A 26,116-nucleotide genomic window follows, 5' to 3' on the forward strand; every position below is an offset into this window, starting at 1 on the left:
TTACCTATACTCAAAATAATATCACATTTTATTTTAAAATATAACTTTGAATTAGTGTAAAAAATAATACATAAGTTCTTTTATAATGTTTCAAATCTATTGAATTTTCTTATAATTATTTTTTGTATTACGTACATTTATTTTATTTTCTCTTTTAGTTTCAAGATATAAATTCGGCTTTTAATTTTTGTTAGTGAAATTACCTACATTATATATTTATTTAATAAAGTTTTGGAATCTATTTACAATGAAAATAGGAATTATTATTAATTGATTTATACCTTTAGATTAAATTTGATCAAATCTCACTTCACCTAATTCTTATTAGATTTTGTCTAAATATTTTTAAATTTTGTCCTAAAAGTATTAAGTGGCTTTTTTTTTTTCCAGCACGCCATTTAACTTAGTATTAAGCTTGACTACCCTCTTTTAAATATAATATAGGTATAGATATTTATATCCTCTCTATAAACTGTTATCTATATCTTAAGTAAATTTTGGTTTTATTGTCACGACCCAAAACTCACTATAGGCCGTGATAGCGCCCAACGTTACCGTTAGGCAAGCCAACGGTGAACTATCACGTAAATTATGTATTTTTTTACTTTCGAAATCATAAACTTTTATTAAGTAAGGAAATTTATACTTTTGAAATTTACGGGTACATACATAATTAGTATTGCATAAAATAAAAGGTGATAATAATATGTAAATCCGTAAGCATCAACTAGAATATCTCCAAAACTCGGTACCACAAGTACACGAGCATTTACTAAGGAGTATAACAATAATACAACATATGTCTGGAATATAAATAAGACAGGATCAAGTAAATAGTACGAAGGAGACTCTGTGGGCTGTGATACGTAGCCTGGAATGTAGCTCGCCATAAAGTCTCCTCAGCAGTTGCGTATACGCCCTCAGATGTCCACCAAATGAACATGTTAGATCCTGCACATTTAGTACAGAAGTATAGCATGAGTACGTAAATCAACGCGTACCTAGTAAGTATCTAGCATAACCCCAAAGAGGTAGCATATCTAGATCCCTCTTTTCTCTTGGCAACAACTCAAGGTGATAAAGCTCGGCCTAATGTATATATGTTTTTAAATCAATTTCAATTAATTAAGCTAGCAAAATGAGTCCAAACAATTCAAATATTACATGATAAAGTCCCAAGTCTACCCGTACATAAACATGATTTAGCTACGTACGGACTCTCGTCACCTTGTGTGCACGTAGCACCCACAACTAGTAGCACATAAATAATCACATCACCAAGGGGTTGTTTCCCCCTCACAAGGTTTGAAAAGAGACTTACCTCGCTTCGAAGTTCCATAACCGGATCCCATGCCTCTCTAACTCTTCAATCAAAACCCCTCGACCGGAAACTAGTCAAACAATATGCAAACCAATAAAAAATACACTATAATACTCATAATTAATCAATTTATAACAATTCCCAACTTCGCTCGAAAAGTCAACAAAGTCAATTCTCGGGCCCACGTTCCCGGATCCCGGGAATTTTTGAAGATAAACTTTACCCATGATGCCATGAACTCAAATATATGATTTATTCCAAATTTCATGTCCAATTTCATGGTCAAAAACCAAACATACGATTTCTAGGTTTTCTACCAAAATTTCACAATTTCGACTAATTTTCATGCTTAAATCCATAGATAAACCATGTGTTTAACTCACAATATATAGAAATCTTACCTCAAGATTGATGATGAAAATGACTCCTCCAAATCGCCCCAAAATCGCCCAAGCAAGAGAGGAATGAGAGAAATGGGCAAAAATTCCGCTTTTAAAACAATTCTGCCCAGGCCCGCCTTCATCGTGTTCGCGACCACCCGTCCGCGTTCGCGATCCCAGTTGTTCCTGCCCTACGCGTTCACGCTTCACCCCTCGCGTTCGCGACGGCCTTCTTCCTCGCAGCCATCCAGCCTACTCCGCGTTCGCGATGGCCTTCTTCCTCGTAGCCATCCAGCCTACTCCGCGTTCGCGACCTCCATGTCGCGTTCGCGTAGGTTTCCATAGCCCTTCTCTGCGTTCGCGACCTCCATGTCGCGTTCGCGTAGGTTTCCACAGCCCTTCTCCGCATTCGCGACCTCTGTGTCGCGTTCGCGATGAGCAAAAATCCAGCAGCCCAAAATTCCTTCTTCGCAAACATGTGAGCCCCTTCGTGTTCGCGAAGAACAAAATCAGACACCAACACCAACAATTGTAAAACAAGGAAAATTGTCCGAAACCAATTCAAATCACACCCGAGGGCCCGGAACCCCATCCAATCACATCAACCAGTCCCAAAACATAACATGAACCCGCTCGAGGCCTCAAATCACACCAAACATCATCAAAACTACGAACTAACAATTGAAACCTTCTTTCTACTTTCAAACATTTAAACTTCGACGAACGCGTTCGAATTACGCTTAAACATTCTGGAATGACGCCAAACTTTACGCACAAGTCATAAATCATAATAAAAATCTATTCCAAGGTTCGGAACCTCAAACGGATATCGATAACATCAAAATACACTTCAAAGCAAACTGATAAAATTCTAAAATTTTCAAAATGCCAAATTTCCATAATAAGCGTCGAAATGCTCCCGGACCACCCGATACTCTCCCCGAACACACGCCCAAGTCCGAAATCATCATACGAACCTATTGGAACCTTCAAATCCTGATTCCGATATTGTTTACTCAAAAATTAAACCTTGGTCAACTTTTTCAACTTAAAGCTTCCAAGTTGAGAATTTCCCATCCGAATCAACTTCGAACTTCCCGAAATTAAATTCCGACTACGCGTACAAGTCATAAAACATGAAGTTAAACTACTCACAGCCTCAAACCGCGAACGACGCACTAGAGCTCAAAACGATTGGTCGAGTCGTTACATTTATTTTATATTTTAACTTACTCCAAAGTATAAATAGTCATAGGTTATCTCAATTTATGTCTTTCTAAATTTTTTATTTTTGTTTTTTACTTAATTCTTTACCTCCATATTTCTAGCTAATATAGAAGAAAATCTATGAGTGGATCAATATATAGATAGGTATAGATATAGATATATAGATTAGATTTGTCTAGGATCTATTTAAATTATGTTTAACATCTATTTCATTCAACTGATTCCATTAATTATGTTCCATTTATAATTCCTAACTATTAATGTTGTCCTAAATTTGCCAAGTGACTTCTTTTTAGCGTGCCACTTGGCTTAACCACAATACATACTACCCTCATTTTAATATAATATAGATATAAAATTTGACTCTTCAAGTAATATTTTTCAATATTATATGACACTATTATCATTTATAGTGTCAATTAATTGTTTAATTTTTAATTGAAAAACCTGTACTTTACACACTCTTTGTAGCTTATAAAACTGTACATTTAATTTCAAAAAATTTAATAAACGGAAGTCTGGTTCATACATAAATTAGGTATATTTATCACTTTTCGAGTTCTGTAATTTAGATTGTATAAATTTTTAACTTTACAAGTTGATCAGCAAATAGCTTTGCGAAGAGTTACAATAGGTGCCGTGTGAACTTCGAAACAGACCTATATGGTAAAGTCCAGTAAGAACTTGTCAACATCTTAGAATAGTTATTATTTATTAATCCATCCTTCGCATTATATGTGTTAGTATTTTCTTATTAAACCAAAAAAAGGATATATTTTTATATTTGAAGACTATAAATTTTTTGTTTTATTTTTAATAACATATTGTTATTGCCACAGAAATCTCATGTCATTGTTTAAACAATACGCCACAGACCGAAACAAATGAAGTATACTATTGGTATTAGAAAGCTAATTGTGCCAACAACGAGGAAGAGTCAACTAATACTCTCAGATCCCTTCTCTTTTGCTGATAAATTGTATGTTTTTAGTTTCTGAATGTTAATCCTATTCTGCTTGCATAACTGAGCAAACCTGCTATCAACTTGCAGTCATACTAGCCATGCCCAACTCAAGCCCAACTTCTTCTTCTTCTACAAGAACTGTTTCCGGTTCTTGGCCTATCCCTCTTTTCATCTCAGTATTAATACCAGTTATTCTGGGAGTAGTTCTCTACCAACTCGAGTCCTTCGACCCGGCTTCTTATCCGATCCATGTGCTCTCTAGCTACCCGCCCATGATCGTGCCAAAGCGCAACAATCAAATGCTCCGTAGCGCAGAAAAGATCGGAGTTGACCGGCTGTTGTCACCGGAAGACGTAGCTTACGATCTAAATTCGGGAGTTATATACACTGGCTGTGTTGATGGGTGGGTTAAACGAGTGACAGTTAACGAATCAGTAGGGGATTCGAGGGTGGAGAACTGGGTTTTCACCGGCGGTAGACCACTTGGAGTTGCACTAGGACATTATGGTGAAGTTATCGTAGTCGATGCTGACAAGGTTAGTTGTTGACTTGTTGTCATCTTCCTTTCTTTTGGTATATTTTACACGTAATTTTTTGGAGTTATTGAGATGCTTAGCTGTATTACTACTCGTAGAAAAATCAATTGAGTCACCTGGACCACAGTGTAGCGCTAAATCGTTGGCCCAAAATTGGAAAATTACGTACCTACTTGTAAGTATCGTAAATAATGGAATCTATTAAGATCGAGAACTCGGGTAGTGCGAAATTTAGCCAAACAATGGTATAATGACAATAACAAAGACAATGGAAGTTGATAATAACGGCAATTAAAGAAGATAAAGAAGACACAAATTTAATGTGGTTCGGTCAAGGTGACCTACGTCCACAAGCGGAGAGAAGCAATTTCACTATACCAACAAGAGTACAAAAGAGAGTACAAAATTAGAGTAAATACTCTAATTAATCCCAAATACCCCAAGAGAATAACCTCACAAGATCACTCCAAAGAAAGGGTCCACACAAGTGTTTCCCAACACTCACTCTCTTACAAAATACTCTATAATAAAATAAATGAGGAGAAAGAAAGACAAGAGTGAAAAACTCTTGAATTGGTGTGTTTTCAAATGAGGAGAAACTCCTCTATTTATAGCAAGAAATCCTTGGCCTAATAATGGATATTATGTCATGGCAAATGTTATGATCCACAAATTTGTTATAATGGATATTATGTCATGGCAAATGTCATGAACCACAAATTTGTTATAATGGATATTATGTCATGGCGAATGTCATGAAAATTTGGCCATATTACAAATCTCCACCTTGGCCTAATTTCGGCTTACATATAGTAAATTTGCTCCACTTTCTTCGCAAAAACCCCAATAGGTAAAATCATTCTTCATAAATGCAAATCAAGTTCAGGCAAAGCTTGAACTTGGATACTGGAAGAGGTTTTGTGAACATGTCAGCAAGATTGTCTCTAGTGTTGATCTTCTGAACATAGACTTTTCTTTCAGCAATGGTTTCTCGGATGAAATGATACTTTATATTAATGTGCTTTGTCCTCTCATGATACATTTGATCATTAGTCAAGTGAATGGCACTTTGACTATTACAGAAAATGGTAATACCACCTTGGTGTAAACTGAGTTCCGCATATAGACCCTTCAACCATAAAGCTTCTTTGATCGCCTCGGTCACTGCCATATATTCTGCTTCGGTAGTAGATAAAGCTATTACATGTTGTAATGTAGCTTTCCAACTAATAGCGCAACTACTGATGTAAAATACATAGCCTGTCAGTGATCTTCTTTTGTCAAGATCACCTGCTTAATCTGAGTCTACAAAACCAACCAAGGTGTTAGTATTTCTCCCAAACTCCAAACATATGTTTGAAGTACCTCGCAAGTATCTGAGAATCCATTTCACAGCATGCCAATGTACTTTACCAGGGCAAGCCATATACCGTCTTACCACGCTCATTGCTTGTGAAATGTCTGGACGTGTACAAACCATTGCATACATAATACTGCCGACTGCGCTGGAATAAGGAACCTGTGCCATGTACTTCTCTTCTTCCTCTGACTGCGGGAACTGAGCAGCTGATAACTTAAAATGAGTAGCAAGAGCGGTACTAACTCGTTTAGCATCTTTCATGCCAAGCCTCTCCAAAACATTCTCCAAGTACTTCTTCTGGGTCAGACTTTCTCTTTTGATCTCCATGCCAAAGATTTTCTTAGCTGCTCCCAAATCTTTCATCTCAAATTCACTTTTCAGTTGACTTTTAAAATTGTGAATTTCTATTAAATCCTTAGCAGCAATGAACATGTCATCAACATATAATAATAGGTACACAAATGAACCATCATTTAACTTCCAGAAGTAAACACAACTATCATACATGCTCTTCGAATAACCATGACCCAACATAAAGGAATCAAACCTTTTATACCATTGTCTTGGAGACTGCTTTAATCCGTACAAGGATTTCTTCAACAAGCAAACATGATCTTCTTTTCCTTCAATTTCAAATCCTTCGGGTTGATGCATGTATATTTGTTCCTCAAGTTCGCCATGTAAGAAAGTTGTCTTAACATTAAGTTGTTCTAATTCCAAATTATACATGGCAACGAAGGCAAGCAAGATACGAATAGAGCTATGTTTAACAACAGGTGAGAAAATATCATTAAAATCAACTCCTTGTATCTGACTATAGCCCTTTGCAACTAATCGTGCCTTATACCTCGCATCTTCAACTCCTGGAATGCCATCTTTTTTCTTTAAGACCCATTTGCAACCAACAATTCTTTTTTCTGATGGCAGCTTCACAAGAGACCAAGTACCATTCTTATGGAGAGACTCAATTTCTTCATTCATTGCAATCAGCCACTTGGCTGAGTCAGCACCAGAAACTGCTTCTGAATATTTTGATGGTTCTCCAATTTCTTCAGTTTTCTGTGCAACTGAAAAAGCAAATGCAACATAATCTCCAAACTTTAATGGTTGTTTACCTTCTCTTCTTGGTCTATTTTTGGCTATAGAATACTCCTCTTCAGGAATTTTAGCTTCTGTCTCAACTTCAGGAATTTTAGCTTCTGTCTCAACTTCAGGAGTTTCAACTGTATTTTGCTCCAAATTTGATGAGCTTGGCTCAAAAGGAATGCCAACCTCAATCTCCACCGGGTTCTGTGTACACTTTCCTTTATCTGTATCACAAGAACTAGAAGACTCTTTTCTAGAATGTAACATAGAGGATTCATCAAAGGTTACATCTCTGCTAATTATAGATTTTGGTGCCATGGGATCAGGATACCATAGTCGGTATCCTTTCATCCTAGATGCATACCCAAGGAAAATGCACTTTTTAGCCCTTGGCTCTAATTTTCCACCATTTACATGCATGTATGCAGGGCAACCAAATATCTTTAAATCAGAATAATTAGCAGGAATACCTGACCACATTTTCTCTGGAGTCTTAAAGTTCAAAGGTGCAGAAGGAGCTCGGTTGACAATATAACAAGCTGTAGAGATAGCTTCTGCCCAAAAGGCGTTTGTCAACCCAGCATTTGAAATCATGAAACGAGCCCTTTCCAAAAGAGTTCTATTCATCCTTTCTGCCACACCATTTTGCTGAGGTGTCATTCTCACAGTACGATGTCGAGCAATTCCTTCATTTTTGCAAAATTCGTTGAATTCATCATTACAAAATTCCAAGCCATTATCTGTTCTAAGCCGCTTAACCTGTTTTCCTGTTTGCTTCTCAATCAAAATTTTCCATTGTTTGAAATTTAAGAAAACATCACTTTTATTTTTCAGGAAATAAACCCAAACTTTTCTTGAATAATCATCAATGAAAGTTAACATATACCTGGCACCACCTTTTGATGAGGTACGTGAAGGACCCCAAAGATCTGAATGAATGTAATCCAAAGTACCTTTTATTCTATGAATCGCTGGAGATTTGAAGTTGACTCTTTTCTGTTTCCCGAACACACAATGTTCACAGAACTCCATATTTTCGGTACTTTGGCCACATAAGAGATCTTTTTTGCTGAGGATGGAAAGATTTTTTTCACTCATATGCCCCAATCACATATGCCACAATTTGGTGATGTCAGAATCTGATTTATTTGATATTGAAACTGCACCAGCACCTGTAACAGTAGATCCCAAAAGAGTATACAACGTACCAGATCTGCGTGCTTTCATGATCACAAGAGCACCATGAGAAATTTTCAGAACTCCACTTTCACCTGTGTACTTGTACCCAAGAGATTCTAGAGTGCCCAAAGAGATGAGATTTTTCTTCAAGTCAGGAACATGTCTAATATCGGTGAGAGTTCTCACCATACCATCGTGCATTTTGATTCGGACTGTACCTTTTTCAATAACTTTGCAGGCAGCATTGTTGCCCATCAAGACAACTCCATCTCCAATAGATTCATATGTGATAAATAAATTCCGGCTGGGACACATATGATAAGAACAACCCGAATCTAAAATTCACTCATTGTTAGATTTAAAACTATTATTAGTTGCTAAAAAAATAGTTCCCTCATCAGCAGCTACACTTGCTTCGGCAGTGTCAGTATTTTTGTGCTCATTTTTCTTTTCTGTATGCTTTTCTTTGTTTTTCAATTTAAAGCATTCCGAAATAATGTGACCTTTCTTATGACAATATTTGCACATGACATTTCTGTATCTGGATTTTGACCTTGATTTAGGTTTTTCACTACTTGTATCTTTCTTATTGGATCTACCTCTTATGAATAAGCCTTCCCCTTGGTTCCCACTAGTTTTTCCAGTAATATCTCTATCTATTTTTTCTTTTGATTTCAAAATAGATTTGATATCTTTATAAGAGATATTATCTTTTCCATAAAGCATAGTATCTCTTATATGTTTAAACGACTGGGGGTAAGGAAACAAGCAATAACACAGCTTGATCCTCATCTTTGATTTCAGCATCTATGTTACTTAAATCCATAAGCAGAGAATCAAAAGTATCAAGATGAGTAAGTATAGAGGTACCTTCAGCCATACGAAAAGTGTAGAGTTTTTGCTTTAGGTAAAGCCTGTTTTCTACTGTTCTTTTCATATATAATGTTTTAAGCTTTTCCCATATGCCTTTGGCTGAGCTTTCTGCTGCAACTTCACGCAAAACCTCATTTGAAAGATTTAAAATAATACTTATTTTTACTTTTTTGTCTATGACGGCAAACTCCTCGTCCGTCATTTTATCCGGCATCTTCTCCTTTCCTTGCAGTACCAAATCTAAGCCATCCTGAATTAGGATAGCTTCCATCTTTAATTGCCACATTCTGAAGTTTGCACTTCGGTCAAATTTCTCAACATAAGACTTTGTTACAGTCATTTTGGCTATTTAAACTAACCCGGTTAGATCTGGCGCTGATACCAATTTGTTAGGATCGGGAACCCGAGTAGTGCGAAATTTAGCCAAACAAAGGTATAATGACAATAACAAAGACAATGGAAGTTAATAATAACGGCAATTAAAGAAGATAAAGAAGACACAAATTTAACGTAGTTCGGTCAAGGTGACCTACGTCCACAAGCGGAGAGAAGCAATTTTACTATATTAACAAGAGTACAAAACAGAGTACAAAATTAGAGTAAATACTCTAATTAATCCCAAATACCCAAAGAGAATAATCTCACAAGATCACTCCAAAGAAAGGGTTCACACAAGTGTTTCCCAACACTCACTCTCTTACAAAATACTCTATAATGAAATAAATGAGGAGAAAGAAAGACAAGAGTGAAAAGCTCTTGAATTGGTGTGTTTGCAAATGAGGAAAAACTCCTCTATTTATAGCAAAAAATCCTTATCCTAATAATGGATATTATGTCATGACAAATGTTATGATCCACAAATTTGTTATAATGGATATTATGTCATGGCAAATGTCATGAACCACAAATTTGTTATAATGGATATTATGTCATGTCAAATGTCATGAAAATTTAGCCATAAGAATTAGTTGCATGTGCGGTATTTTGTTTTGGTCCCTCTTTCCTATTGTATGAGAAGATATTACTATTTGGAAAGTCGGACCGTTTTTCTTTGGTCGTAAATTTCTCAAACCTTTTTTGAAAAATATTACTTTTAATCATTAGCAATGCTACTTATAGGACTTTTAGTTTTAGAATATTTAAATTTTATTTCAAGAATTTATATTCGAATTTACATAGAAAATTAAGTGGTTTGACCCTCATACCATGAATCCCTTCACGTAAATTGGAACAGAGGGATTATAATTACTACGAAAAATATAAATTTTAGAGTAATTATACTGAGGTCCCATTTGTTTTTCTGGAATGGAGATCTTAATTTTAGTTATTCAAATAAGTAAATTTCAGTTAACCCCTTAGCCTGTGGAGTTTTGAAAACAGTATTTTTAACCCTTGTGAATGAACTAAAGCACCCATCGAGCGAGCATTATGTTATGATATTTAAAATTTTGAAAGGAAAAAAAAAACTTAGTACTATGTTCCTATCACCTATAAAATTTTAGAAAAAAAAATTGGAAAACAAAACACCAAAAAATTGGTAAGAATGGTTTGAGAACTAAAGAAATTAAAGATCTATATTTAAAATTGTCTAGTTAAGTAAAATTTCCGAATTGTGGATTATAGGGACAGCATTTAAAAAGAGGAAATACATGTATATATTGAATTGCTTTTGAAGTTCTAAGTAAAGAAAACTCATAAAAACTTTTATTTTTAAGGATCAATATTGAATTGGAGATTGTACTAAGAAGCATAAGATCAGTTTTTTATCAGTATAAACTCGTATAATTATTTAGAGGGAATGTTAAATGGGACAGGGCTTACTACTCAACGTTACTTCAGAGGGTGAAATTAAAGTGCTAACTGAGGAAGCTGAAGGTCTGAAACTCAAACTAGCAGATGCTGTAGACATTGCAGAGAATGGCATGATATACTTCTCAGATGCTTCCTACAAATACAATTTCAAGGACTATATTTATGATTTTCTTGAAGGCAGACCCTACGGCAGATTGTTAAGTTATGATCCATTAACTAAACAGACCAAAACGCTGCTGCGCGACCTGTATTTTGCTAATGGTGTTGCAGTCTCTCCAGATCAAAATTTTGTTATTATCTGTGAAACCCCTTTGTAAGTCTTCAGTTCTTTACTATTTCCTTAGCGGGCACCTTGACTTCTGTTCAATTATTTCTATTTCCAATGGTTATAAATTGTAGGAGGAAATGCAAGAAATACTACATAAATGGTGAAAGAAAAGGATCTGTGGATGTGTTTGTTGAGAATTTGCCTGGATATCCTGATAACATTCGTTATGATGGTGACGGTCATTATTGGATTGCATTTGCTACGGTAAGTTTTTTCATGACATTGAATATGCTAGGGTTTGTCAAGAGCATATTCAGTACATTTTTGCTGACAATTACTTCACAGGCGAAGACATATTCATGGGACTTGGCACAAAGATACCCATTCATCAGAAAGATAATGGCTATAATGGTGAAGTATATTGGTCAACCTCATGCAGAGAAAAATGGAGGTGTTATATCTGTTGATTTACAAGGAAATCCGGTTGAACACTATTATGATCGGGACTTGACGATGGTGTCAAGCGCCACAAAGATTGGTGAACATTTGTACTGTGGTTCTGTAAAGTCTCCTTACATGCTTCGCCTCAATCTGAAACAAAATCCTGCAGTTCATACTTCATAAAACACAGTTTTTCTTTTTGGGGGGGCTGCAACCACCAAATAGAATTAGGGTCGTCATCCTCTAGAGACAAACTACATAAGACATGTTGTAAAAGGTTGTTTTTCAGTTCCATACTCTAATAGAATGTTTACTAGCTTATGAGTTTTCTATGCTAATAACAATTGATGAGATTTCTTGGAGTTTATCCTTGATCTGACTTCCTCAGATATCTGATAAAAGCTGCATGAACAAGATCAATAAAACACAAATATACTGTTTCAGGAGTACAACATTTCTTTTGCTCAGGACCGTCTCATATCTATTGCTCATATTTTCTAATTTTATTGCTTTAATTTATTTCTCTGTGACTTAGATGATCTAAATGAGGGAAGAATACCCTCAATTTATAAGGGAAGAAACCACCATCAGATACATTATCAATGACACTAGCAGTCCCTCTTCGACCTCCTTTCATTAAATTGCTCAATTGCCAATGCTGCTTCATTTTCTTCTTTTTTTGAAAAATATTTTTCCTTTATTAATCTCAGGTTCTGTCTACGTCCCTTCCTTTCCCTTACATTTCTTTTTCTTTCTTTAATGTTTTTCTTTGTGTTATTTTGCATGCCCTGCTTGAAATTTGAGTTTGGCAGCAGATGAGATTTAGATGTGACCTCAATAGTACAAGAAAATTTAAAGCTTAGTTGAATAGAGAGAAAACATGTTGTAATAAGACCTGGCTTAACTGAAGATAAACAAGGAATAAACCAAACGACAAGGTGATATTTTCCCTTTTCCTATTTCTTTTTACAGCACTGTGGCTGCTAGTATGGGAAACTAAATGCCTCAGGACGTTTAAACATAATTGAACTCTTTCATCTGCAGAAAGCCTCATTATGTACTATTTGAAGGATAACAAGATCACTAACAGATAATCTAAGGCTTCAACTAATGTTGGAATTTCGAAAAGAAAAAAAATGAAACAAGAGTCAAGGCTTTACTCTAATATACTCTTCAGATGGCAAAGCCCCGACCAAGCATTGTATTGTACAATTTGATCAAAGAGTCAGAGATTGTCCTGATTTTCTTAACATATTTGATTTTCCTATTTCTTGAAAGAAAGTACAATATATTTACCATAATTGAGTTTTCTTTTTGTATAAGAAAATTATAATTCTTCCATGTTTGGCTAGTCCTTTTTCTTGTAGGAAAAGGTTTGGACTTCTATAAATTGAGGATCCTTCCTTCTCATTCAGTAGCGTCCACAATGAAGCCACATGAAGTTTGAGAGTCGTGTTTAAGGGGAGAACTTTACGAGACAAGTGTTAGTGTGTCATTTGTGTTTGCCTCTTCGTGAGGTTGTTCTCTCGATATTTTGTACTCTCTTTTTATATAGTGGATTGCTCATCTCCGTCGTAGACATAGATTAATTGACCGAACCACGTTAAATGTTTGTGTCTCTTTTGGTATATTTCTCTTTTGTTGTCTGATTTATCGTCGATCCAGGTTTGCTTTACTAGCTTCCGCATGACACCTGATTTTTTCCGGTCCTAACAAGTGGTATTAGAGCGAGGTTCAAGACAGGTTTATTTTGGCGGGTTTAGTTCTAGCCGCAACCTATTTCACGATAATCGTAATTTTGTCTGATACATACTTTGTGGTGGAGATTTGGAGATGCAACCTGTTGAATGCTATGTAAAGAAGGTGGATCAGATTTATTTTGTCAGAAAATTCAGACTAAGGGGGAGAATTGTTAGAGGTTGTCGAAAATGCTTGGACTTCTATAAATTGAGGATCCTTCCTTCTCATTCACTAGCATCCGCAATGAAGCCATATGGGGTTTGAGAGTCGTGTTTAGGGAGAGAACTTTATGGGACACGTGTTAATGTGTCACTTGTATTTGCCTATTCGTGAGGTTGTTCTCTCGATATTTTGTACTCTCTTTTTATATAGTGGATTGCTCATCTCGCTATGTAAGCCACTTAACCACTAACCAATTCCAATAACAATTAATAAGGCAATTTAAGTAAATGATTATCTTAACCTTATACATTCTCTAAGAACTGGTAGTACAAATCATGAGCTTCTAAGAATAGAATTTACAAAGCTGGTATGAAATAAATATATCATCTGTTTGAAAAGTACATAAACAGAGTTTTATAAATCTAAGGCTACCATGAACAAGATGCAACTACAATAGGAATGCAGATACATCTTCAAATCCGGCAACCATCGCGCACAGCAACAACATCAGCCAACATTTTCATGCAATGTGCAGAAGTGTAGTATCAGTACAATCGACCCCATGTGCTGAGTAAGTAACAAACCTAACCTTAGGTTGAAAGCAGTGACGAGCTTGTACCAAGGTCAGAGTTCAACTCCCATAACCAACAGCAGTTCATAACAACATAAAGCAAGTAATACCAGAAGTAACTCAACAATCAAATGCTCAACAAAACATGATTTTTGAAAATAGTTTTGCCTTTCAACTACATCAATGAAACACCCAAATCGTTTACCGGAGTTGCCAAAAATATGAATAAGTTTGAAAACATTAATTTTCCCAAAATTCTTCCAATAATAAACAAGATGTTTCTTTCTCTTTCCAGATAACCAGTGTAAAACAAATGCATTACTATGGATATCGGCCAACATTTGTGAGAAATCATGAATGATGTGATACTGTACATCATGAGGAAAATATATTTCTATGCCTGCATGTCATGTGTGCATGTCAATGCAATGTATCTCAGAGATGAACTCATGTACTCACACTCTCAGAGTACTCGATCTCACTGTCTCACACTTTTCACTCATCATGCTCAACCACTCGGTACTGTATATGGCCCATACGGCCCAGGGAAATCCATCCCGGAACATATATGATGTTGGGCATATTTCGATATGTGTTGATGTTACTTTACCCATGTTTTAACCGCTTTTTGATGCTATTTGATCTTTAAAATGCCCAACATGGTTTAATTATTAGTTTTATGACTAATTGAGTTGTGTGTGATGATTTAGGGTGTTTGGAGTGCAAAAATATGAAGAAAATGTGCTCTAGCTAGAGGATGAGGGGTTGGATACGTCGCATCTAATCTAGAAAAAAAATCAGATTTCGTGCACCCTTAGCAGTGAAGTCGGCCCATAGCATCCGCCTTAGCATCCGCACCTGGGCAAAGCTGAGATGGAGGAACAAAGGGTGGATGCGAAACATCCACCCTAGCATGCGAAGCTGAGAAGTGGAGGACGAGGTGGATGCGACGCATCCACCCCAGCATCAATCCCTGAAGCTGAGTCAGATTAGGAATAGGAAAACTTTGGCCCACGACTTTTGTATGCAATATATAAGCCAAAAATGCCTCTTTTAGGGCATCTAACATATTGGGAAGGGGGGGAAAAAGCCACGACAAAACTGTCGAGGCCGGAATTCATCAAGTTCCATCTTTCACCCACCAAACTATGATTTGAAATTATTGATGATGCCTTGTTATGGATAGCATGTTTTGTGGCGCCTATTTCTCATTTTCTTGACTTGTGTTCACTTTGTGCTTAATGCTTAATATCTCGTTGCTCCGTGAATACTTGCATTGTTTGAGAGTCAGAATGTAACCGTCCTTAATGAGTCATGTGCCATGTGTGGTGAGGTTTTTGCGTAGTCCATGTATTGTACTTGTGTCTAGAACTTGCCCGGTATGTGAGTTGAAGCGAAATTTGAGGTGATGCTCGATTTGAAAAATAATTTTAAGCTTTCTTTGAATTTTTTTGAGCTTAATTTCTTGTCCCAAATAAAATTGATCCTTAGTTAACCCTTTTGAGCCTATTGACTTTTGTTTCGTACCCACATTACAAGCCTATACCTTTTTATTCTTAATTGACATTGTTTTGATCCTTTTACCTCTTAAAGCACTTTAATTGTTAGATGAGCGCTAAAGGAAGTAAGAAGAGACTAAGTGTGAGGTGAATTTTGAGTGGAACCAATGAAAGGAATAAATGTGCACTTGTTTTGTAAACTACTACACCACTAGCGAAAATTTTTTTTTTAAAAAAAAAGAAGAAAAAATAGAAATGAATAAATTGTTGTCTTGTTCTTGCTAGTGGGTATGAACTAAAGTAGTGCTTAAAGGAGAAGGGACTATTTTGGGGGTGATATTATTTGTGAAATTGAAGTGGTGTTAAAGAAAATACGCTTAAAGTAATTTTGTGATGTATTAAAGTGCTTAGGAGGTTGAGTCACTATCCCTAAAATATATCCTACACGTCCCTTAGCCCACATTACAACTATGAAAAAGTCCTAATTGATTTTAGATCGAGCGTGCTTTACATTAGTAGAGATTTACATTAAGGGAAGCCTATGGTACCAATTGCATGCATGCGACTTCTTTGTGAGAGTGAGCGATTTGTTTTGATATATCTGATTCATTAAAATATATTTGATCATGAGATTCGAATGTGTGGATTGAACTCGCTCTCTTGTTCTTGTTGTGAGGGCACATGGTTTCACGAGGGAAAGGTAATGTTATTATCTCTATGATGTTGGGTGTTCAAGCCATGAGTGCATTGTGGCATTGAGTCAGTTTTTGAGGTTAGGATTGTTGTGAGCATATTGTCTTTGTTTGAATATTTTTAAAAGAATGACATAAGTAAAGGGAAGTGTATGTGATGCATATTCTAGAGCCTAATTGTAGCAAATAACAATGGTCATATGTGTAGTGTGCTTTGAATGATAAGAGCTTAATTTTGTTTCGTTTACTATATTGATGGTTTGTTCGAGGACGAACAAAGGTTTAAGTGTGGGGTGGTGATGTTGGGCATATTTCGATATGTGTTGATGTTACTTTACCCATGTTTTAACCGCTTTTTGATGCTATTTGATCTTTAAAATGCCCAACATGGTTTAATTATTGGTTTTATGACTAATTGAGTTGTGTGTGATGATTTAGGGTGTTTGGAGTGCAAACATATGAAGAAAAGGTGCTCTAGCTAGAGGGTGAGGGGTTGGATGCGTCGCATCCAATCTAGAAAAAAATCAGATTTCGTGCACCCTTAGCAGTGAAGTCGGCCCATAGCATCCGCCTTAGCATCCGCACCTGGGCAAAGCTGAGATGGAGGAACAAAGGGTGGATGTGAAGCATCCACCCTAGCATGCGAAGCTGAGAAGTGGAGGACGAGGTGGATGCGACGTATCCACCCCAGCATCAATCCCTGAAGCTGAGTCGGATTAGGAATAGGAAAACTTTGGCCCACGACTTTTGTACGCAATATATAAGCCAAAAATGCCTCTTTTAGGGCATCTAACATATTGGGAAGGGGGGAAAAAGCCACGACAAAACTGTGGAGGCCGGAATTCATCAAGTTCCATCTTTCACCCACCAAACTTAGTAATTTTTATGTTTCTTTGTATGATTTGTTGTTTGGCTACCATGTCTATATGGAGCTAAACTTCACATTCTTGGGTTGTGGTTCTTTCATGACTATTGTTATTCGGATATTGATTTTGCCTTCTTGATTTATCATATTAGTTTATTTATTCAATCTTGCGCTTAATTATTTAATTGCTTGATCACCAATTGAATATTATCTACGAATCTAGAATTGAACTCGAAAGTGAGAATTCTATATTGCATATAGGATTGAGTAGGGCAAGTTCTTGAACTCGGGCATCGGGGAACGAATTCGTGGTTAGGATAGACATATACCTAATTGCCTTGCTTGGTTGATTTACAGGAATTATAAATGCGTTCTTGTTGATTCTAACTCCATAGACATATAGGCGTTAGGTTAGCTTGAATAGGCGAGTAAGAACTCGACAGATTCTTATGAGCAATATTAACCCTGTCAACCAATAAGCTAGATAAATTAATCGGTCAATTCAATTTAAGAATACAATATGATTGTTAGATAGCCCATAACCCTAGATTGTTTTCATTGCATTGATAGCATAAAAAATCTGCTCTTTCTCTGTTCAAAGTTCATTATTTATATTTTTTATTAATTAGTTTAGAATAAAATATTTTTATGTTTAATTCTTGTTTAGATAATTAGGATAGTCTAATTTAGTTAATAGTTAATCATAAGTCCTCGTGGGTTCGACATCCGACTTTTAGTCACTTTATTACTTGACGACCACATATACTTGCATGTGCATTTGGCCGCAATAATATACAACACTGACTGTAAGTCAACCAGCACCGAGGAAAAAAGGCAATCCAACCCTGTGGAGAAATCCATCTCCAAGTATCAAATACTTTGGACAAATCCATGTCCAGGGAAATCCATCCCTCAATAATATCATACACGCTCACTGGGGGTGTACAGACTCCGGAGGGGCTCCTTCAGCCCAAGCGCTATCATAAGCCAGATCCAGGCATAAATTAATATAACATGTTGCGGCGTGAAGCCCGATCCCATAACTATCACTCATAACCCGGCTCTCAGCCTCACTCAGTCATTCATCTCTCCAGTCTCACTCACGGGCTCACAATGTCACGAAACTAGCCCGACAACAATGATATGATGTATCAATAAATAACAACTGAGACTCAGATATAATATGAATGCATGAATATGACTGAGTATGAAATATCAGTAAAAATCAGTGATATGACAGCAAGAAATGATCACTATGGGTCCCAACAGTATCGGCATAAAGCCTAAACATGATATCTAGCATGATTAACAACTCAATTACTTTATCACATGGTGAAAACACAAATATCAACAAGATAGGGCCACTATACAATGCCATGGAAACAACAAAGTCACAATTCACAGGGTGCACGCCCACACGCCCGTCACCTAGCATGTGCGTCACCTCAACACCAATCACATAACACGTAATTCGGGGTTTCATACCCTCAACACTAAGTTTAGAAGAATTACTTACCTCGAATAAGCCAATTCCAATACCGAGCAAGCCAAGCGATGCTCCAAAAATTCCATCTCGCACGTTTCGACCTCCGAACGACTCGAAACTAACCAAAAACAACTCAAATACATCAAACAATGCTAAAGGAAACAATCCCTATCGAAAAGGTCGAATCTTTAATCAAAACCCCCAAATCGGCCAAAAAGTCCAACCTGGGCCCGCACCTCGGAACCCGACAAAACTCATAAAATCCGACAACTCATTCAATTATGAGTCCAACCATACTAGTTTCATCCAATTTCGACTCCGAATCGATGTTCAAAACTTAAAATTTCGTATTATGAACTTTAGGCCAACACCCCCAATTTCCTCTTTAAATTCATCAACCAATTGCTAAAAATGAAGATAGATTCATGAAATATAATCACAAGGGAGTCAAGAACACTTACCCGAAGTTGTGTGGAAAACTTCCTCTCCAAAATCGCCCAACCCGAGCTCCAAAATCAGAAAATGGTGAAAAATAGCGAAACCCCGAACTTAAAGGGTTCTGTCCAGCCTTTCGCAGATGTGGACAAGAGGCCGCACCTACGACCCTCGCTTTTGCGGAAGAAGGCTCGCATTTGCGAGGGTGGCCGCTCCTGCGATGACCATGGTCGCATCTGCGATTGCGCAGGTGCGTCCAAGCACCGTATCTGCGGTCCTCATGCCCAGCTCTCTTCACGCTTCTGAGATGGCACTGTAGTTTTTGCGGCTCCGCACCTGCGCCCAACACTCCGCAGGTGCGGTCACTCTAGAACCAGAAAAATTCGAGCCTTAGCCAAAACTTCCAAAATGCTCCGAACCTCGTCCGAAACTCACCCGAGCACCTCGGGACCTCGTCCGAATATACCAACAGGTCCCATAACATAATACAGACCTACTCGAGGTCTCAATTACATCAAACAACGTCAAAATCACAAATCATACTCCAATTCAAGCCTAATGAACTTTGAAATTTCCAAATTCTACAAACAACGTCGAAACCTATCAAATCAAGTACGATTGACCTCAAATTTTGCACACGAGTCACATTTGACGTAACGAAGTTATTCAAATTTCCAGAATCGGATTTCGACCCCAATATCAAAAAGTCAACCCCTCGGTCAAACTTTCCGAAATTCAACTTTCACCATTTCAAGCCTAATTCCACTACGAACCTCCAAATAATTTTTCGGACACGCTCCTAAGTCCATAATCACCATACAGAGCTATCAGAATCATAAAAAATAAATCCGAGGTCGTTTACACATAAGCCCACATCCAATTAACTTTTTCTAATTTAAATTTTAAATTATGAGACTAAGTGTCTCATTTCACTCCGAAATCCTTCTAGGCCCGAACCAACTAACCCGATAAGTCATAAATCAGTTGTAAGGCATAAATTGAGCAATAAATGGGGAAACAAGGTTGTAATACTCAAAACGATCGGCCGAGTCGTTACATTCGCGGGTTTAGTTGTAGCCAAAACCTATTTGACGGTAATAGTAATTTTGTTTGAGAAATTTGACTGGAGTACTACTCACGTTGATACAAACTTTGTGGTGGAGATTTGGAGATGCAACTTATTGAAGGATATGTGAAGAAGGTGGATCAGATTTATTTTGTGAGAAAATTTAGACTACGGGGGAGAATTGTTAGGGGTTGTCCTGATTTTCTTACCATATTTTATTTTTCTATTTCTTGAAGGAAAGGACAATATATTTATCATAATTGGGTTTTCCTTTTTGTAGAAAGAAATTATAGTTATTCCATGTTTGGCTAGTCCTTTTTGTTGTAGGAAAAGGTTTGGACTTCTATAAATTAAGGATCCTTGCTTCTCATTTAGTAGTATCCACAATGAATCCATATTGTCTTTGAGAGTCGTGTTTAGGGGAAGAACTTTACGGGACAAGTGTTAGCATGTCACTTGTGTTTGCCTTTTCGTGAGGTTGTTCTCTCGATAATTTGTACTCTCTTTTTATATAGTGGATTGTTCATCTCTGTCGTGGACGTATGTTAATTGATTGAACCGTTAAATATTTGTGTCTCTTGTGATATATTTTGTCACGACCCAAATTCCAATTTAGGACGTGATGGCGCCCAACACCATTGTCAGGCAAGCCGACACTAATAAAAATAGTGATTTCCCATTAAAATAAATTTACTAAGTGGATACATTTCCTTATTTTTTGAAAAGATTTAGAAATTTGCAAATGAGACATAATTAAACGGAAATAACAAGTACTAATCAAAATCAAGTAAACAAATCCAAAATCATGAGTCTACTAGAGTACATGCCAAGACCTGGTGTCACAATATGTGGGCAATCTAGTAGAATATACAAAAGAGTACTAGTCTACTGTCTGAAATAAAATAGGCAAAAAAATAGAGCATAAGAGAGACCCCAGCTACTGCAGGACAGCTCGGAAGGCATCTCACCGTGAAGTCTAGAGATGGAGATCAAACTGCGCACCAGACTGGTAACCAGATGCACCTACCTCAGATCCTGTACAATTAAGTACAGAAGTATAGCGTGAGTATATAAACAATATGTACCCAGTAAGTATCTAGTCTGACCTCGAAGAAGTAGTGACGAGGGGTCGACTCCGACACTTACTAGGGCCCATAATACGATAATATAAAATTCTAATTAAACATGATATATAAGAATGAAACTCAGAAAAATAAATTACCGAACAATTCGTCACTATATTTAAGAGCTCAAACCACTTCCTTCATTTAAAACAATAAATCTTTCGAATAATGAAATTGGCACCGATTAGAAAAGGGACTTATAATCCTATTATCACGTACAAAATTCTACCGAGGCCGTTCGACCCGATCCAACATAAATATAAATTGTGCACTGTCGAGGGTCGAACGGCTCGAACCATTGATGCATCTATTAACCTACCGAGGCGAACGGCCCGCTCCCATGAGAGTAGTAGAAAGAATTACCCCGCTCGCGGAATATACTTGCGACGCGATCCATTATAAGTTATCAATAAATCATAACCCTTTTTTGATTCTTTTCAAATTAAAGACAATTTTACATTGAAGATTTTAAATCCTTAGAAATCCTTGACTTAGTTTCATTCGATACAATTAACAAATATCATCAAATAACGGTGTCCACAAAATATGGTATAAACCTAGAACTACCCGGACATAAATATGAGTAGTAGCTACGTACAGACTCTCGTCACTTTGTGCGTACATAGGCCCCACAAATAGGTACACACATTTATTTAATTCACCTATGGGGTTAATTCCCTCTTACAAGGTTATTAAGGAGACTTACCTCGCCTCAAAGCCTACTTCCCAATTCAAGAACGCGCTAAAATCTCCAAATTTGATGCCAAACGACTCGAAGCTAGTCAAACATTACATAAACTAATCAATCTATGCTCAAAAATTCATAATTTCACCATTTAAGTGACTACCTAACCTAAATTGCAAGATTCCTAAAATTCACCCCCGGGCCCACATGCTCGGATTTCGAAAATGTTTAAAGAAAGTTGTTACCCATAACCTTTGGAACATAAATATATGATTTTTACTAAATTCCATAACATATTTCATGGTTAGATCTCATTTTTTTCAAAAACCTAGGTCTTCCTCTAAACCCTTATTCTAATTTTCACATGTTAATCTACCCATAATCTAAGTATTTAATTCACATTTGGTAGAAATTACTTACCTCCAAAAGCAGGGTGAAAGCCCCTCTCAAGAAGCTCCAAGAATTGCCCAAGAGGTGAGTGAAATGAGTAAAAATTAGTCTAAGTCACGTATTAAATGATTCTCACTGCCTCCAGCTTTTCCGCACCTGCGGTCAGGGGACCGCATTTGCGCCCTCGCTTCTGCAAAAGTTCCTGGGCCGCTTCTGCGGGCATTTTACTGCTTCTGCGGAGAAGGGGCCGCTTATGCGAAATTTGGGGCTTCCCTCTTTCGCCGCATCCACGAGGCTTGGCCCGCATCTGCGAGCTCGCACCTGCGGCTAACCAACCGCAGGTGCAGTTATGACAGATCTGGTGTACTCAGCTGTAGTTTCAAATTCTCAACTTAGTCCGAGCCTCGTTCGATTGGCACTCAGGGCCCGCAGGGCCTCGCCCGAACGTACCAACAAGTTGGGAATCACAAAATAGACTCGCTCGAACTCGCGGAACACCCGAAACAACATTAAAACTAAGAATCACACCCTAAAACCAATTGAATCAAACTTAAGAACTTCAAGTTCTTCAATTTACTTCCAATGCGCCGAAACGTACTGATACTACTCGGAATGACACCAAATTTTTCGTGCAAGTCTTAAATGACACTACAGAACTATTTCCGGTATTGGAATTCCGTTTGGACCTCGATATCACCAAAACCCGCTCCAAACCAAATTTTAAAGAACTTCTAAAACCTTTAAGAACCAACTATCATTATTAGGCGCTGAAACACTTCCTGTTCATCTAAAACCCGATCCGAGAATATGCCCAAGTCCGAAATCATCATACGAACCTATTGGAACAATCAGATCCCGATTCCGAGGCCATTTACTAAGAATGTTGACCAAGTCAAACTTGGCCTTTCAAGCCAACCTTAAGGAACCAAGTGTTCCGATTTCAACCAAAACTCTTCTAAATCTTGAACCAACCATCCGTGCAAGTCAAAAAGCAGTAAAAGCAAGCACGAGAAGTCTTATTTAGGGGAACGGTGTTCTAGCAAGTAAAATGACCGGTCGGTTCGTTACATTTTCGACCTCTTAAACAAACGTTCGTCCTCGAACGAGTTTAGATTCATACCTGAAGTGCTGAATAAGTGTGAATATCTGCTCCGCATGTCCTCCTCGGACTCCCAGGTCGCCTCCTCGACTGGTTGGCCCCTCCACTGAACCTTTACTCTCACGACCCAATTTCACCTATAGGTCGTCATGGCGCCCAACATTATACCTAGGCAAGCCAACTAATAAATTAAACATATATCGATAAAATTTAAATTCAAAAAAAATAATAAGACACCAAATTCTACCAATGTATGTGCCAAGACCTGGTGTCACAAGTGTATGAGCATCTAGTAGATTATACAAAACTCCAAATACTGTCTGAAATGAAAATAGACAGAATTAAAAATACAAGAAGAGGCATTAGTAGCTGCAGGACGGCTCAGAAAGGCAGCTCACCACTACACCCCTGGATAACGAGGATGTGCGATGATAGGTCCTCCCCTAGTATCTGTCTCAGATCCTGCACAGAAAGTGCAGCAAGTGTACCATGAGTACGTAAACAACGTGTACCCAGTAAGTATAAGGCCTAATCTCAAAGTGGTAGAGACGAGATGGCCTACTTTGGCCCTCACTAAGGGTCAACAATAAAAAATGGAATAAATTATAATTATTCAAATCAGCATGATTCACAGAGTTAACAATAATTTTATTCAATTAGCATAAGTAATAAAAATCCTTCAAATGCAAAAATTTCTAATCTATTAATTAAATCCTTCAATTTCAATAAAATTTCTAATTTATCAAATAGCTTTACAAGCTGCAATTCAATTTCAATAAATTTCCAATTTATCAAATAGCTTTACAAGCTGCAATTCAATTTCAATAAATTTCTAATTTATCAAATAGCTTTACAAGCTACAATAAACTGTCCAAGTATCGTGTAATTATTATTATTATTAAGCATGATTTCTGCCGAGGTCGTACGACCCGATCCAGAGTATCGTGTACACTGCCGAGGGACGTGCGGCACGATCCATAGATGCATCTATCCTGCCGAGGGGTTCGGCCCGCTCCACAAGAAATGAGGACATTTTTTTATGTAAATTCGGAAGGAGAGTATATTTATTATAAGATAAATTCGGGAGGAAGAACAATTTCTCTTAACAATTAATTAATTTAAACAGAATATTATATATGAGATTTCCATCCTTTAATATTTTTATCTAACAATTCACTAATATATATATATATATATATATATATATATATATATATATATATATATATATATATATATATATATATTAATTAACCAAAGAATACAATTTACGTAAGTAATTCATGCTTTGAGTCCTAAACTACCCGGACTTTACCATTAATAGTAGCTACGCACGGACTCTCGTCACCTCGTGCGTACGTAGCCCCCACAATTAGCAACAATTATTACTTTAATTATCTATGGGGTAATTTTCCCCCTCACAAGATTAGACAAGAGACTTACCTCAATTTGCTCCATTTTAATCCAATAGAAGGCCTTTTCCATGATTATTCAACTCTGTCTAGCTTGAATCTAGCCAGGAATAATTCGATACAATTACTAAAAATTATAGGAATCAATTCCATAAGAAAATACTACATTTTTTCAATAAAATTCGAAATTAACTCAAAACTAGCCTGTGGGGCCCATGTCTTAGAATCCGACGAAAGTTACGAAATATGAATGCCCACTCAACCACGAGTCTACCCATACCAAAATCACTAAATTCCGATAACAATTCAGCCCTCAAATCCTCAAATCTATCTAAGAGGGTTTTCAAAGTTTTCTAACTCAATTCACCAATTAAATGATAAAAACAGTGATGGATTCGGGTAATTTAACCAATATTGAGTTAAGAACACTTACCCCGTTGTTTTCTCTGAAAATCTCCAAACAATGTCCAAATCTGAGCTCCAAATCGTTAAAAATGGAAAATGGGACCCATTTTCAGAACTTAAACTCTCTGCCCAGTGATTTCTTCTACGTGATCGCGAACTTTCTCACGCGATCGCGTAGCACAAATTCTTCTGCTCATTGAATAACTCTACGCGATCGCATCCCTCTTCACGCGATCGCATAGAGAAAACGCATGGCCAGCTTCCTCTCCAGTTTCCCCTAGGCGATCGCAAATAATGCCACGCGATCGTGATGCACAGGCTGGCCCAACCTACGCGATCCCGGACATTCCCACGCGATCGCATAGAACAATATTTCCAGCTACCCAAATTAAGCCTACGTGATTGCAAGCCCATTCACGCGATGGCGCAGAACAATTTCACCTCTGCCCAAATTACCCTACGCGAACGCAGACCAACTTACGCGATCGCGTATAAGGAAATCAGAAGAAAAATACCAGCAGCTATCAGCAGTCTCCCAAAGGCCAAAAGTGATCCGTTAGCCGTCCGAAACTCACCCGAGCCCCTCGGGACCTCAACCAAATATACCAACAAGTCCCAAAATATCATACAAACTTAGTCGAACCCTAAAATCACACCAAAAAATGCTAAAACCACGAATCATCCTCCAATTCAAGCTTAATAAAACTTAAGATTTCCAATTTCTACATTCGGTACCGAAACCTATCAAATCAAGTCCGATTGACCTGAAATTTTGCACACAAGTCATAAATGATATAACGGAGCTATGAAAACTTTCGGAACTGGATTCCGACCCTGATATCAAAAAGTCAACTCCCCAGTCAAACTTCCAAACTTAAATTCCTATTTTAGCCATTTCAAGCCTAATTTAACTACGGACTTCCAAATAAAGTTTTGAACACGCTCCTAAGTACAAAATCACCATACGGAGCTATTGAAACTGTCAAATCCCGATTCCGGGGTCATTTTCTCAAAATGTTGACCGAAGTCAAACTTAAC

General features: G+C 37.2%; 1 protein-coding gene across 1 annotated transcript; it reads left to right on the forward strand.

Moving 5' to 3' along the window:
• The first annotated feature begins 3,667 nt into the window (after nucleotides 1-3,667).
• LOC104099782 (protein STRICTOSIDINE SYNTHASE-LIKE 6-like) lies at nucleotides 3,668-11,814 on the forward strand. Its single transcript, XM_009606885.4, has 4 exons — nucleotides 3,668-4,428; nucleotides 10,741-11,051; nucleotides 11,138-11,270; nucleotides 11,352-11,814. Exons 1-4 carry the CDS (start codon nucleotides 3,991-3,993, stop codon nucleotides 11,628-11,630), a joined length of 1,161 nt encoding a protein of 386 aa, XP_009605180.1. The 5' UTR covers nucleotides 3,668-3,990; the 3' UTR covers nucleotides 11,631-11,814.
• Nucleotides 11,815-26,116: the final 14,302 nt, after the last annotated feature.

Source organism: Nicotiana tomentosiformis, chromosome 2 (assembly GCF_000390325.3).
Source record: "Nicotiana tomentosiformis chromosome 2, ASM39032v3, whole genome shotgun sequence".
Taxonomy (NCBI): Eukaryota; Viridiplantae; Streptophyta; class Magnoliopsida; order Solanales; family Solanaceae; genus Nicotiana; species Nicotiana tomentosiformis.